Genomic DNA, 13484 nt, shown 5'->3' on the forward strand with positions numbered 1-13484 from the left:
TTTGCTGCAGTTTAACCCAAAAGATAACTAGCTTCTCATAAATGGAATGGTGTTTAAAAAGTGCCACAGCAGCTGCTAACGCATGCAAAAATAAAAGCCAAGGTGAAAGGCTTAAAACAATTATGATCGCCTGATCTTGGTTTTGCTATTTCAAGCCAAAGTTACATCTTTCACATTTATTAATTTATTGGGCAAATATAACCAATTTTTTCATACCCTTCATTTGTGTTTTATACTTTAGCACAAGAGATACAAGCCAAACTTATTGCAGGAAATGATGCATTAGGAATAATTGCTGATTTAGTTGTTGTTATGATCCCAGCTAAGGTTACTAATGGACAAGTCAGATTCCAGAGGGGAACCTGGCTTGACAGGTCCTAACTTTTTTTTTTGGAACCGTAGAGGAAAGTTACTGAACAAATTCACAGGAGTCTACTGATGAACCTTTAACACAAAGAATAAAACATTTACTAAATGAGAAAAATGTACTATATTACACCAAACAAAAAAATTGGAAAGATTTCAATATGAACAGAAGAATATGATTCACATATTCACTATTCCTTTACCCCAGCTATAGCTTTACAAACAGATACAAAATAGGTCAGATAAAACAATTTACCATATCTATCTTATATTCTTTTATACAGGGCAAGTATGTGGTACATATGAATTAACAGACAAACTGTGGTCAGACACACCTCACTCAAAAAAAATCACAGATGTAACTAAATCAGATTCCATGACTCTCTCAGCAACCCACCCAGACGTTTATCACATTGTGAGCCAGCCCATCTCACTGAAAATTTGTCTTCCTCATGAAGGTTTCCAATATCCACGTTTGAAGAGCTCGCCTTGGAAGTCTCTCCAAATGTCACTCCCACTTGGGCGGCTTCAACAAAGATCCACCTCCAGGGTTTCAATCTCACCTTCCGAGCTTCCTTTCTTCTGGATCTCCGCGTACACTCAAACTTCACCTTTCAAGCGCAATTTCAGATCATTGGCCGTGCCAAGCAGAACGCCACTGCTCCAAAAAGTCTGCAGTAAAGAGTCACCGACCTTTGGTTGCCCCCTCGGATCTTCGGGGCATCTCTCAAGCTCGCTTCACTTCAAGTCTGCTCCCTGTAGACCTTTCTTTAACATGGAGTCTTTTCCTCTGCTCCAGTTGTTTATCTTGACTCAGTGGGATCTATCTCTGATCCCTGTCTTTGTCCTTGGCTGGAACTTTCTTCTGGGACGTCTTTCTGTCCCACTCCCTGGTTTGGCACCTGCTTCTTGGTTTGGGACCTCCTCCCTGCCCACCTGCCCATGTCCTGCTCCCTGTGACACCTTTTCTGGAATGGCGCTCTGGTTCATGTCACCTGACCTGCAGTTCCACGCTGTTTCACTTCTTTTCCTTCTGTGCAGGTGTGCAGGGCAAGTTCCCAGCCTAAAAAACATAAAAAGGTCTAACTTTCCCAGCCGGCACATGCGTGACAGGCCCGAACGCAAAAAGAAACCCAAACTGTGCAAGCGCTGACAGTTCCTGGCTGGTGCATGCGCATAAATCCTGAGGTCCAACAGGAACAGTAGTTCCTGAACTGTGACTGCCAATTCAAAAGCAAGGTAAATATCGGATTCTGTCATATTATGGACTAAATCAATATTTTTTGCTACTGTTATGGAGAATTGCTAAATGTCAACTTAGACTGATTTTCTGCTTCTTGCACAAATGATACCACACAGTAATAAACTTGATAAATACAGTCTGGTGAAAAGGTGTGTGAAATTTACCATTGTCACAGCATCAGCCCAAGATATATGAGGCACATTAAACATAGCAGAGTAGAATTATTAAACAAAAGATCGGTACCACTGCAGTACAGCCACTGCTGCAGTGTAGTGAGTTTTAATTACATAAGATATACAGCACAGAAACAGGCCACTTGGCCCAACCAGTCCATGCCAGCAAGTTCAACATTTCCCCCACCCTTTGGGGATAGGTTTTCCCCACTCTTTGTAAAATAGGTTTAAAATTGGTTAAACATAGTCATGCAAAGTTCAAAAAGGCGAGTTGAAGTTAGAGATTGAATTAAGTAAGTTCAAAATAAACTGAATTTAAACTCTCAATACAATTGAATGATTTCCATTCTCTCCTTACAAGGGTTTGTAAATTGAAAGGAATTATTGATATCCCATTAAAATCCTGATCATGTATACTGACTGTTAATTTGTATTAACCAGCTGCAGATTAATTTAGAACAACTGCATTATGGACATAAAGTTTCAAGGTATTTAACAAAAGAGATAAACACATCACAGAAACATGAGCCCAGCTAACTTAACGTCAGTGATAGGAAAGATAATGGAATATTTACTCACAAATGTAACAGAAACCATCTCAAAACCTAAAATATATTAAAGCATAGTGAGCATGGATTTTAAAGGCAAAAGTCATGTTTGACCAAACCTATTGAATTTTTTGAAAAAGTAACAGAAAGAGTAATGAAAGATACAGCAGTAGATGTAATATATGTGGATTTTCTCAAGGCTTTTCGATAAGATACCGCATAATAGATTAATGACTAAGATCAGCTGTTGGAGTTAGGAAACAATTAGTAGAATGGTTAGCAAGCTAGCTATAAAACAGAAAACAGAGAGTAGGGTTCAGGGTAGTTACTCAAACTGGCAAAAGGTGGGAAGTGGTGTTCTGCAGCGCTGGCACTGGAGCCACCTTTGTTTACAATTTACATTAACGATTTGAACTGAGGAATCAAAAGTACAACTTCAAAATTTGTGGATGACACCAAATGGGAGTTGCAGTTAAGAAAGAAAGAATATGCCAAAATACAGGAAGACGTTAATAAGCTTGCAAAATTAGCATGTGGACAAATGAATTGAAATATAGACAAGTAGGGAGATGGTGAATTTTGGTAGGAAGAAAAATGAGGCCATATACTGCTTAGATAATAAAAGTCTGAAAGTGATAGAGGATTCATTCATGTGTGCTCTGCCCAAAGACAGATCATTGGCTCATTATCTGCTGATGCTTCATGCTAAGCTGTTTTCTTGGCTGTATTTTTCAGTGGTCGTTTGCCATTGCCTTCCACTCTCAGGAGCAGGATGAGGAGGCGGGTTTCAAATCTACCTCTGCCAGAACAGGAACCAAGCCCACGCTGTTGGCATTATTCTCAACCACACGCTAGGCATCTAGCCAACAGAGCTAACTGGCTCCCGATCTAGAAGCACAGCTACACAAACAACTTAAAATAGTGGTACAGGTTAATAAGATGATAAAAATGCAACTAAGCATTAGGATTTATTTCTAATGGGATAGAACCAAAAAGCTGAGAAGTAATATCAAACTTGTACCAAACTTGATTCAGCCACATTTGGACTTTTGCGAACAGTCTCGTCTCCATATTATAAAAAAACATATAGAGGCATTGGTGATGATGCAAAAAAGATTCACAAGGACAATACTAGAAATGAGAGAATATACTTATTTGGAAAGGCTCAACACGCTGTAGATCTGTTCTCTAGAAAATAGAAGTCTGAGGGGTGAAATGATAGAGGTAGTTATTTAAGATAATGAAAGAGTTTGATAGCGTTGATGTAAAGAACATGTGTTCCAGTTGCTGGGAGTCTGAAACTAGAGGTAAGTATAAGATAATCACTAAAATCCAAATAGGGAATTCAGGAGAAACCAAAGAGTGGTTAAAATATTGAACTTGCTACCACTAGGAGTAGTGGAGTCAAAAAGCTTAGGTGCATTTAAGGGGAGGCTAGATAAGTAAAAGAGGGAGAAATTAATAGGATTTTTGCTGAATATAGAGACATGCTGTTGAAGCTTTTCATATTGCACTCATCAGGACAAACACAAGAATGCTAAACTGCAAAAGGAGCAACGATTTATACTGCATGTGAAAAGGGTGCTGATTGGTTGGCGTTTCGACTCTGAATGGCCAAGGCATTGCCATGGAAAATGCACCAGGGAACTATATTGTCTCCCATGATCTTATTTAATTCAAAGCAGGGGCAATACCTGAACATGTTCCTTTTGCCTGCAAACAAGTCCCTGTGTATGAATATATGTAACTTCTAGCAAGCGTAAGTGAGCCACATTGCGAGCCCAAATGCTAATCTTAAATTGGTTGTATGTGTATGTCTTAGCACACTCAGGATTATCCAGCAAGTGCTATCCAATCGTGCAATCACATCTAACGTTACACATTATGTTCTAAGTTTTGCAAGCGCGAGCTGATTGAGTATGGTCAGTACTCTGCCTATTGTGAACAGCAAAAGGGACGTGCTGTTTGATACAACCCACCAGTCATTGGGAAGTATGGCCTGCATACCTGGCATCGGACTGGCAATGAAATTCATAATTAATCAGAGTGGGGCAGACAGAATGTCTTTTTGGCTTGTTGGCAGCATCCTGCTAGTGGAAAACACCATTCATGTTGCTATTGCATAGTGGCTGCGTGAAACTGCTAGCTTCACCCACGCTCAAATTACACGAAAAATTACACAAAGAAACAATCTAAGATTATCAGTTGGGCTCGCAATGCGGTTCACTTATGCTTGCCAGAGGTTATATATATTCAAATGCAGGGACCTGTCCCCTATAGCAAAAGGAATATGTCCATGCATTGCACCTTTTTTGAATTAAACAAAAGCATGGGGGAATAATAGTCCTCTGATGCATTGTCCATGGCAATACCTGGGCCAATCAGAGTTGACTTGCCAACCAATCAGCATCATTTTCTCATGCAGTATAAATTGTTGCTCCCTTTGAAATTTTGGCATTCTTGCATCTGTCCTGATGAGTGCAAGATGAAAAGCTTAGACGGCAGGTTTCTTTTTTCAGCAATACTCAAGCTCTGTACCACCAAGGAACTACTAATAGAAGGATATGTGGATAAGGTCAGATGAAGTGTGTTGGGAGGAGGCTTGCATGGAGTGTTGTGCTGCTTTCTTGTTCTACTTTCTTCTATTTCTTTAAAATAGATGTATGATTACTATTGAGTACCACACTTCACAATTTCAGGTTGACTACAGCACAGTGGTTTGCTCAAAATACCAATTCTATCTTTGATCTCTTCCATGCATAATTTCACTATTGTATATTAAAAGAAATACAATGCAGACTTCAGATAAAATGGAACCAAGAAGATAAACTCATGTTCATCTCCAACTCTCTCAAAGATTCTGTTACCATGGTTATACAGTCCATTTAAGCCCTTTAATCGCTTTGAATCGCTACAACCAAAAAGGTATGTCCCAGACCCTCAAGACATGGATGAATTACCTTCCCATTCCTTCAGCTTCCCATCATTTACAAAGCATTCCTGTTCAGGAGGACTGAAAGCTGTTTTAACGTAACATGTGGCGATTCCAAAAACAACGAGGGACATTGAAATACGTGGGTTTTGTGAACTCACATTCCCACACTCCTCATGCTTTTTTTTCTCTGTCCTTTATGTCAGGAGTTACCTGAATAACATTTGTACAATCATTTGATTCTGTTCAACAGCAAACACCAGCATAGGCCTGTTAGGCTCAGTAGTCTATTTCTATGCTGTAAGTTTATTTAGTTCTACCTAATTGTCACATATGAACACAAGGAGCACACTGGTGTCAGCATGAGACACGTAGCAGTGAAAAGCAAACAGGACCAAAATAGAACAAAACTACCCCACAGTATTTATTATTTTTAAAAAGCTGGCAAATACATGGACACAATTTTACAGATACAAAGGGAAAAAAGCCCACAAAATATATAGAAAGGGCAGAACATCAAAGGAAGGATTTCCACTAGGAGCTGTGTCCAGCCACTGATCCTTCCCAATAACAATATTCAGGATAGTGACCATGCCTATAGTGGTGCAATGGGGCTCCAACCTAGTTGAGGATGTGGATGTCTGACTTGGTTCTCCCCTGCTGAGGGGGCATCTGAGGTCTAGTTGGACGAAAAACTAAATGAATGAAAAAATGTTTTGCATTTCCTTTAGAAACAGAGAGACAACTATGTTCAGATAATCTAGCTCTCTGGGATCAAGTACTGCAATTTTCTACTTTGATGGGGCCTTCTTCAGCCTAACGCCCCTGTGACAGCATGTGCAATTGCTGTCAATCTGCCAGATCATGGTCATAGATTTTTGGGATCCTTTGCTCAACAATGTTTGCACAATAAATACTTTTCCAACTCAGCTGCACTGTGAAGTAGCAAAATTATCTCAACAGTCAGATCAATGTCTTGAAATAATATTTGCAACAGGATATTTTTCTTTTGAAAATTTCTGATGACAGAAAATTGCTCTAATTTGCAGAAACAATAGTTTTCTGCCTGCAATGTAAGGCATGTGCTGTCCCATCTATTTCCCAAAAACCACACAAATATAAAGTGTGATTCCTACCCCAACTCACCTGTTACAAAAAGTGTGAAATTCATGGATTTCTTCTTTCCCAAGACACAGATCATTTGTCAGCTGTCTCTATAGCTTACCTCACTGTCTGCAACTAGACTTGCCTCATGGTCTGGTATCAAAACTAGCCATGAACCTTTGAGGGGAATTTTAACCCCCAAATATCCCCCTCAAACCCACCCACTTCCATTTTTAACGATGGCCAGGAGGTTAAATACTACAATGAGTTGTGTGTCTCAGATTGAACCCATCCTCCAGGTTTAATTATGGCTGGCTGGGTCCTTGGTCTTGGGGAACCAGAGCAGCTAAAGGAAGGTGAGGACTACTGCGTGGAAGAGGTAAGTGGCTTTCCAGCACTGCCTGTGGGCCAGGAGGAGCGATAACGTTTTCTCGAGCCCTCCAAGCTTAACAGCTTCCCTCACCTCCCCAATCAGGGTCACACCCCTCCTCCATGCCCCCAACCCCAGGAACGCTAACACCCTACCTTCTAGAATTGGAGCCCACTCTGCCCCGCAGCCCCCACCCCGAGGATTGGACCCCCCCCCACCTCCCCCCGAAGATCTGAGAATGCGCCCCTCCCCTCAAGGATTAGAGTCTCTCCAAAACCTGAATTCCCAGCAGCCCGCCTGTCCATGCTATCAGTAATTCAGCTGTAGTTTCTCTACCTGCTTCTGGCCTGCAGCTTTCTCCAGAGAAGGAGCCAAACAGGCTGGCTTCCAAGGGGGGAACCTGCTGGGAAAAGAAGATGCATGCTGCAGAGTCCAGATTCATTATTCCAATGTTCTCCTTATTGGCCTCCTATTCTCCACCCTCTGTCAACTTCAATTTGACCAAAACTTTGCTTCAGCAAGAGGATATAGAAGAGGAGGAGCTTCCTCTTGATATCGGAGCAGCAGTGACGCTGAAGATGGCACCTCTCTTGAGAGACAGTCACAGATCTTTGTACCATGGTCGACAAACAGAGACACATTGACATTGGTCACCCAATGACAATGCCGGTGAAGGTCACAGTGACCCTTAATTTCTACGCCTTCAGTTCATTCCGAAGGCCCACTGGAGATATGTGTGGCATCTCTGTATCAGCGATACATCATGGCATCAAGGAAGTGACTGATGCCTTCATTAGGATGGCCAACCAATATATCCTTTATCGCACTGATTTGGAAAGTCAGTTTGAGAGAGTCAGAGGATTTGGGACCATTGCTGCATTCCCTCTGCTTGCAACGTATGAGAGACTGCATGCATGTGGTTATCAAGATTCCCACATGCCAGCCAGCAACCTGCATTAACAGGGAGGGATTCCATTCCATTAACATGCAACTGGTCTAAAACCACCGCTAGAGGATCCTGCAGGTATTTCCCGGTACGCTGGAAACAGCCACGATGCCTGCATACTCAAGACACTCCCAGGTGCTCACATCCCCCTGTGTGCCTTCAAGGTTGGGTTCTTGTTCACAAGAGTGATTCACTAAAGAGATGGCTACCAACTACTGTGAGAAACCCTAGGGCAGAAGCAGAGAAGACAGACAACACCAGTTACCCGGTGACCCAAGCCACTCTAGGTCTCTTGAAGATGAGATTCAAGGTGAGCCTGGATCATCCCGGTGGGGCATCTCATTGTGCTCCAGCAAGGGGCTCCTGGATTGTTGTGATCTGCTGCACTTTTCACACTGCAGAGTGCGGTAGTCTCTGGCCAATGAGAATATAGTGGAGTGCAAGGCATTCTCAGATGCGCATACCCTCTGGAATCTCTGCCAGACCTTTATGCACTTCATGATGAATGTCCAGCATCTGTCATTATACTGATGACTCATGGGCTCAGTATGGGCCTGGCTTCCCACACTCCTCCAACTCTCAGAGGCCTCGGCTATCACAGCCCCTGACAGCTGGTCAGGCACTTGTGCTGTTCTTTCACCAGGTCATAAGCCCGAAGTTACTCACAAACACATACCCACTGAGGTGTGATTTTCTGGGCTGGTAGAGGTGCAAGGGAATGATGTGATGCTGCACCCTCTGAGGTCTTCCCCTCCTTCTCAGAGGTGGATGATTATCCCCGCAAGGTGGCAGCTCTGTGTTCTTTTGGATGACCTGTGTGAAAAAAAATCCACTGCCACCAACATGTTAGACTCTCCCTCCCCAGCAACCACACTCTTGCACTTATCCAGTTGCTGGCACCTAGCAGAACCGAGGTGTTTTGTACTCACCCTGGGGGAGCTTAGAAAGACATTGTTGCACTTGTGCCACTGTAGCTAGGTTCTTCAGATGACCCCACAACTGGAGACATCCTCTGCAACCTTTGTCCAGGCTTGCTTGGTTAACTGGAGAGGTCAGCCCCTCCTGTCCCTGGGGAAGAGGCCTTCCGCCATAACTGAGTAGCCTGGAGGAAGACATGCAGGGAGTCATCACTGAAACATGGGGCCACTCGAGATCTTCCTTCTGCCATGCTGACAAGCACCTCTTTTCTGAGGCCTTCACCTCTTGGCCTTCTCCCAATGGCAGGGCTGCACTGCCGACTGAAGGTCTTGAAGCGGAAGGTCTGACGCAGGTCTATAAGGCCTGAAACCTGAGGCAGCACTGAAGTAGGTGTATAAGGAGGTTTGAAGCAGTGTTCTGGTGCTAGCGGCCCTTTAAAGGTGGCACCAGCGCATCTGACCAGGTCAGCTGATGATGCAGACGATGCAGCTCTGCCTTAGTCCCTGTGTCTGGCTGGCGAATGGCCAGCCAGCCCACCTCCTGGCCATTAATTGATCAGCTGGCAGACGACTCTGGCGAGATTGGGAATCGGAGCAGGAGCACCAGTCCCACCTGCTTCCGATCCCATTTTCACCTCCTCATGGATTTACGGAAGATTACAGCCATTATTTTACTGAATGTTCACAGGGCAAGAAATTTTAGCATAACCATCTATACGAACGTTAATGAAACATTTTTGATAACACTGACATTCACACCTCATTAGAAAAAGAAATTGATAAGTCATACAATTCAAGCTTTAATAGCTCCTTTCTGTTATGTTATACTCCTCAAAAAACCCATCCTTGGCCCTTCTGTACTTGCAAACCACAGCCCCATTTCCAACCTCCTTTTCTCTCTAAAGTTCTTGAGCATGTTACCTCCCAAATCTGTGATCATCTTTCCCCTAATTCCATATCTGAAATCTTCCAATCGAATTTCTGTCCCTGCCATAACACTGAAACAGTCCTTATCATAGTCACAAAAGATACCCGTGCGACTCTAACCATGGCTAATTATTCCCCCCCGCATTCTTCTTGATCTGTTTGTAGCCTTTGACATGGATGACCACATCGTGCTCCTCCAACGCCTCTCCTTTGTGCAGCTGGGCGGGACTCCGCTCACCTGGTTCCATTCTTATCTATACAGAGGTCGACAGCTTCAATGGCTTCCCTTCCAGCTTCCACACTCTTACCTCTGGAGTTCCCCAAGGATCTATATTTGGTCCATGCTCATTTCTCATCCACAGGCTTCCCCTTGGTGACATCATCCAAAATTATGACAGTTCTACATATATGCTCAGAACACCCAGCTCTACCTCACTACCACCTCTCCTGACTCCTCCACTGTCACACTACTTGTCCAACATCCAGTACTGGATTGAGCAGAAATTTGTTCCAACTAAATACTAAAAGAAGAAAGCCATTAACTTTGGCCCCTGCCACAAACTCCATTCCTTAGCCACTGTCTCTGTCCCTGTTATAACGTGGCAGATGATATGTGCCAGGCAGACCAAGTCCACAAGGGAAACTTGATCCCACTATCACAACTGTTTTGCAACTTGTATTTATTTCGAGATGCATGCACTGAATCCATCAAGATTATTGAGATTTTTTTAAAAATTAAAATTAAAATATTTATTTAACAAAAGAGAAGATTTCAAGCACATGCATAGAACTACAAATTACTACGAACAACACCTAAAATCCCTAATTAACCTGACTCCCATTTATACCCCCTTTAAGGCAATGGTCCAAAAATAGATTTTTTTAGATTTTAAACAGATCCAGCAAATTATCACAATTCCCTGGACAGTGGGATTCAAAATAGCTCTCTCTAGCTTCCATTTCTGTAAACAGCAGACTTAATGCACAAATACTGGAGGCTTCTTGGAGGCGACTTCATGCACTTCTGTTAGATCTTACAATGTCTTCTCCTTTATATCTGTTTCTCCCTTTTTAATATGTAAATTCCATTGTTTCCATGTGTCTTTGGAATTTTACCTTTCTCATAATATAAATCTTTCATGTTGTCTCTAAATATTGTCAATAACCCATGAGAGAATTAAACACATTCCTTAGCTTAAAGTAAAAAGCAAAATACTGCGGATGCTGGAAATCTGAAACAAAAACAGAAAATGCTGTAAAAGCACCTGTGGAGAGAGAAACAAAGTTGATGTTTCGACTCTGTATGACCCTTTTTCAGTGTTACCAGGTCCTTCCTCAGAGCTTCATAGCTCTGAAGAAGAGTCATACAGACTCAAAACATCAACTCTATTTCTCTCTCCACAGATGCTGTCAGACCTGCTGAGTTTTTGCAGCATTTTCTGTTTTGTTACATTCCTTAGCTTGCTTGTCTGGCTATTTGTAAACAGACTGAGATCCCTTTGAAATCCAAATCCCCCTTCATCTATCTAAAAATGCAAATTCCCTTTACACCTTACATGCTAAGACACCAACCATGTTTAGTCATTAGCATATTAAATACACTTCTACACCTCACTTCTTTTGATAACTTCAACTTGCAGTCTGCTTGGCTACAAAATGTAATTAAATCGCACACACAGACAGAAAAACACAACCCCCATAAACCTACTTTACAATAAACCAGAAAAATATTATGAAAATTATTATACTCTCATGACAGTCTCTCTCCATTGTTAGAGTATCTGAGGGTCTTCCAATATATTTGCTAGGTGCTTATTACAATAAATACTTAAATAGAAAATGTACCCGTTTAAATACTACTACCCTGTAATCCCAGGAATACTTATATACATGTATGCTTGATTTTGCCTTTGTATTAGCTGAAGAGACCATTATGCTTTGCAGGGTGCAGATAATATAAGGGAAGAGATAGTCGGAAAAGCAGGACAAGAGATTAAAAGAGAGGTAATAGGTGACATGGCTAATTAAATTAAAAGCACAACAGAAATAAAAGAACAGAACAGTAAGTAGAGGAAGCTATGTTCGCATAGAAACCAAGACTAGGTAATTTGTAAACTACTGCTCAGATACTTTAAAGTTAGTGTATCAAGTCACACTAATGAAGAATAAAGTTTATCACTGCCACCAATGTGGGTCAATGGAATCATTGGCCATCAAGGTTTATCAAAAAGAAAACATACCCCGTCTACTCCATCAGTGTGACTGCCTATTTCCACCTCCATAATATCGTCTGTCTTCACCCTTACCTTAGCTCACCTGCTGCTGAAGCCCTCATCCATGTCTTTGTTACATCCAGACCTGATTATTCCAATGCTGGCCTCCCATCTTCCACTCTCCATGAACTTGGGCTCATCATAAGCCTTGCTGTCAGTATCCTAATCACACTTGGTCCCATTAATCCATCAGCCCTATGTTTGCTGGCCTACATTCACTCCTGGTCTGGCAATGCCTTGATTTTAAATCTCTCATCCTTGTTTGCAAATCCCGTCAGAGTCTTGCTTCTCCTTGTCTCTGTAGCCTTTCCGGCTCTGCAACCTTCTGAGATTTCTGCATTTCTTCCATGCTGGCCTCTCGCACGGCCCTGACTCTTTTTGCCCCACCATTGGTCGCCATTTCTTCAGCTGCCTGGGCCCTAAACTCTGGAATTTCCCCTGTGCTTGGGACTCTCATGTTTGTGTCACTAAACTTTAAATTGCATTGTGTCTAGTGGAAAGTGGAAGCAAGTGCATTCTGAAGAGGTGGTGAATAAGTATTTCTTTCACTCCACGAATCTTTATTATTCTCTGGACGTGGGCATTGCTGGCAAGGTTGGAATTTTATTGCTCATTCCTATTAGAGTTGCCTATGGTCCTTTGTGGACCATTACTAATTGCTTGCTTACCTAGTTGCTCTTGAGGTGGTGACAATGGGCCTTCTTCTTGAACCACTGAGATTTGTGGTATGAAGGTATTCCCACATTGCAGTTAGGAAGGAAGGGAGTTCCAGGTTTTTGACCCAGTGACGCTGAAGGATTGGTGATAAGTGTCGAAGTTAAGATGGTGTACAACTTGGTGAGCAACTTGGAGGTGAATGGCGAGAGTGGATTCTTAAATGGGTGGATGGGTGCCAATCAAATGGACTACATTGCCCTAGATGGATTGCTTTGTCCTTGATGCATTACATTATTTGCACCGTGTTTATGCCCCATGTTCATGCCAGCAGTAAAACATCTTACTAAACACCAGCTAAAGACTCTAAAGACCAATACTGAACATTGCCTGGTGTCATATATTAGAATGTTTCTGTTCATAGGGATGGTGGTTTATCACGCCCTACATACAGCAGGAAGTTACTGTATTTCTTTTTGCTTTTTAAATACTTGTGATTTGTTAATAGTTTTCACAAAATAAAATCTCTGGAATCAGGTAGATGCTCTGAACACCTTGGTATAAACAATATCAATGATTAAATAGTAATTATATCATACATGTGATTGCTATGTGCATAAATATTAAGGTAGGACAGTTGAATGAAGGACACCATATTCATCCAGCCAGCCTTCTATTTCCTGGGACAGTAAACACTCATGAATAACACACAGCTTATTCATTTGAACACTTGGCTGAATGTAGATATAAATTGCAAATACTTTTCATCCTCGGAATGGAAACTACTTCTGAAGTCTGTCGTGCATTGTAACCTAGCTCTGGATATGATTCACAGAATGACATTTTGAGGAATCCCAGAATCTCCAATAAAGCATTCCCAATGTCATGAAGACACAAGGTCAGATTTATAAGTTACAGTCTTGCACTTACACAATGTTTATTCCCAAAAAGCCACTGAAAAAAGCAGCCTCGTCTCCCTCTCCTGTCCAAACCATGCTATCTAGTGTGGCAGCAGTAGATGATAAACATTA

General features: G+C 42.0%; 2 protein-coding genes across 3 annotated transcripts in view; one reads left to right on the plus strand and one right to left on the minus strand.

Annotated features, from left to right (window-relative positions):
- The window catches only part of pkia (cAMP-dependent protein kinase inhibitor alpha), a 148570-nt gene that overhangs the window by 53402 nt on the left and 81684 nt on the right, over positions 1–13484 (minus strand). The gene's annotated exons all lie outside the window — the stretch shown is intronic.
- LOC144680079 (serine incorporator 1-like) overlaps positions 7400–13484 on the plus strand; it is a 252674-nt gene continuing 246589 nt past the window's right edge. The window contains exons 1-2 of the mRNA XM_078541228.1: positions 7400–7574; positions 7847–7992. Of these exons, the coding sequence (XP_078397354.1) occupies positions 7400–7574; positions 7847–7992 (321 nt within the window). The remainder of the gene's footprint in view (positions 7575–7846; positions 7993–13484) is intronic.

Source organism: Cetorhinus maximus, chromosome 4, assembly GCF_964194155.1.
Source record: "Cetorhinus maximus chromosome 4, sCetMax3.hap1.1, whole genome shotgun sequence".
In the NCBI taxonomy this organism is placed as follows: Eukaryota; Metazoa; Chordata; class Chondrichthyes; order Lamniformes; family Cetorhinidae; genus Cetorhinus; species Cetorhinus maximus.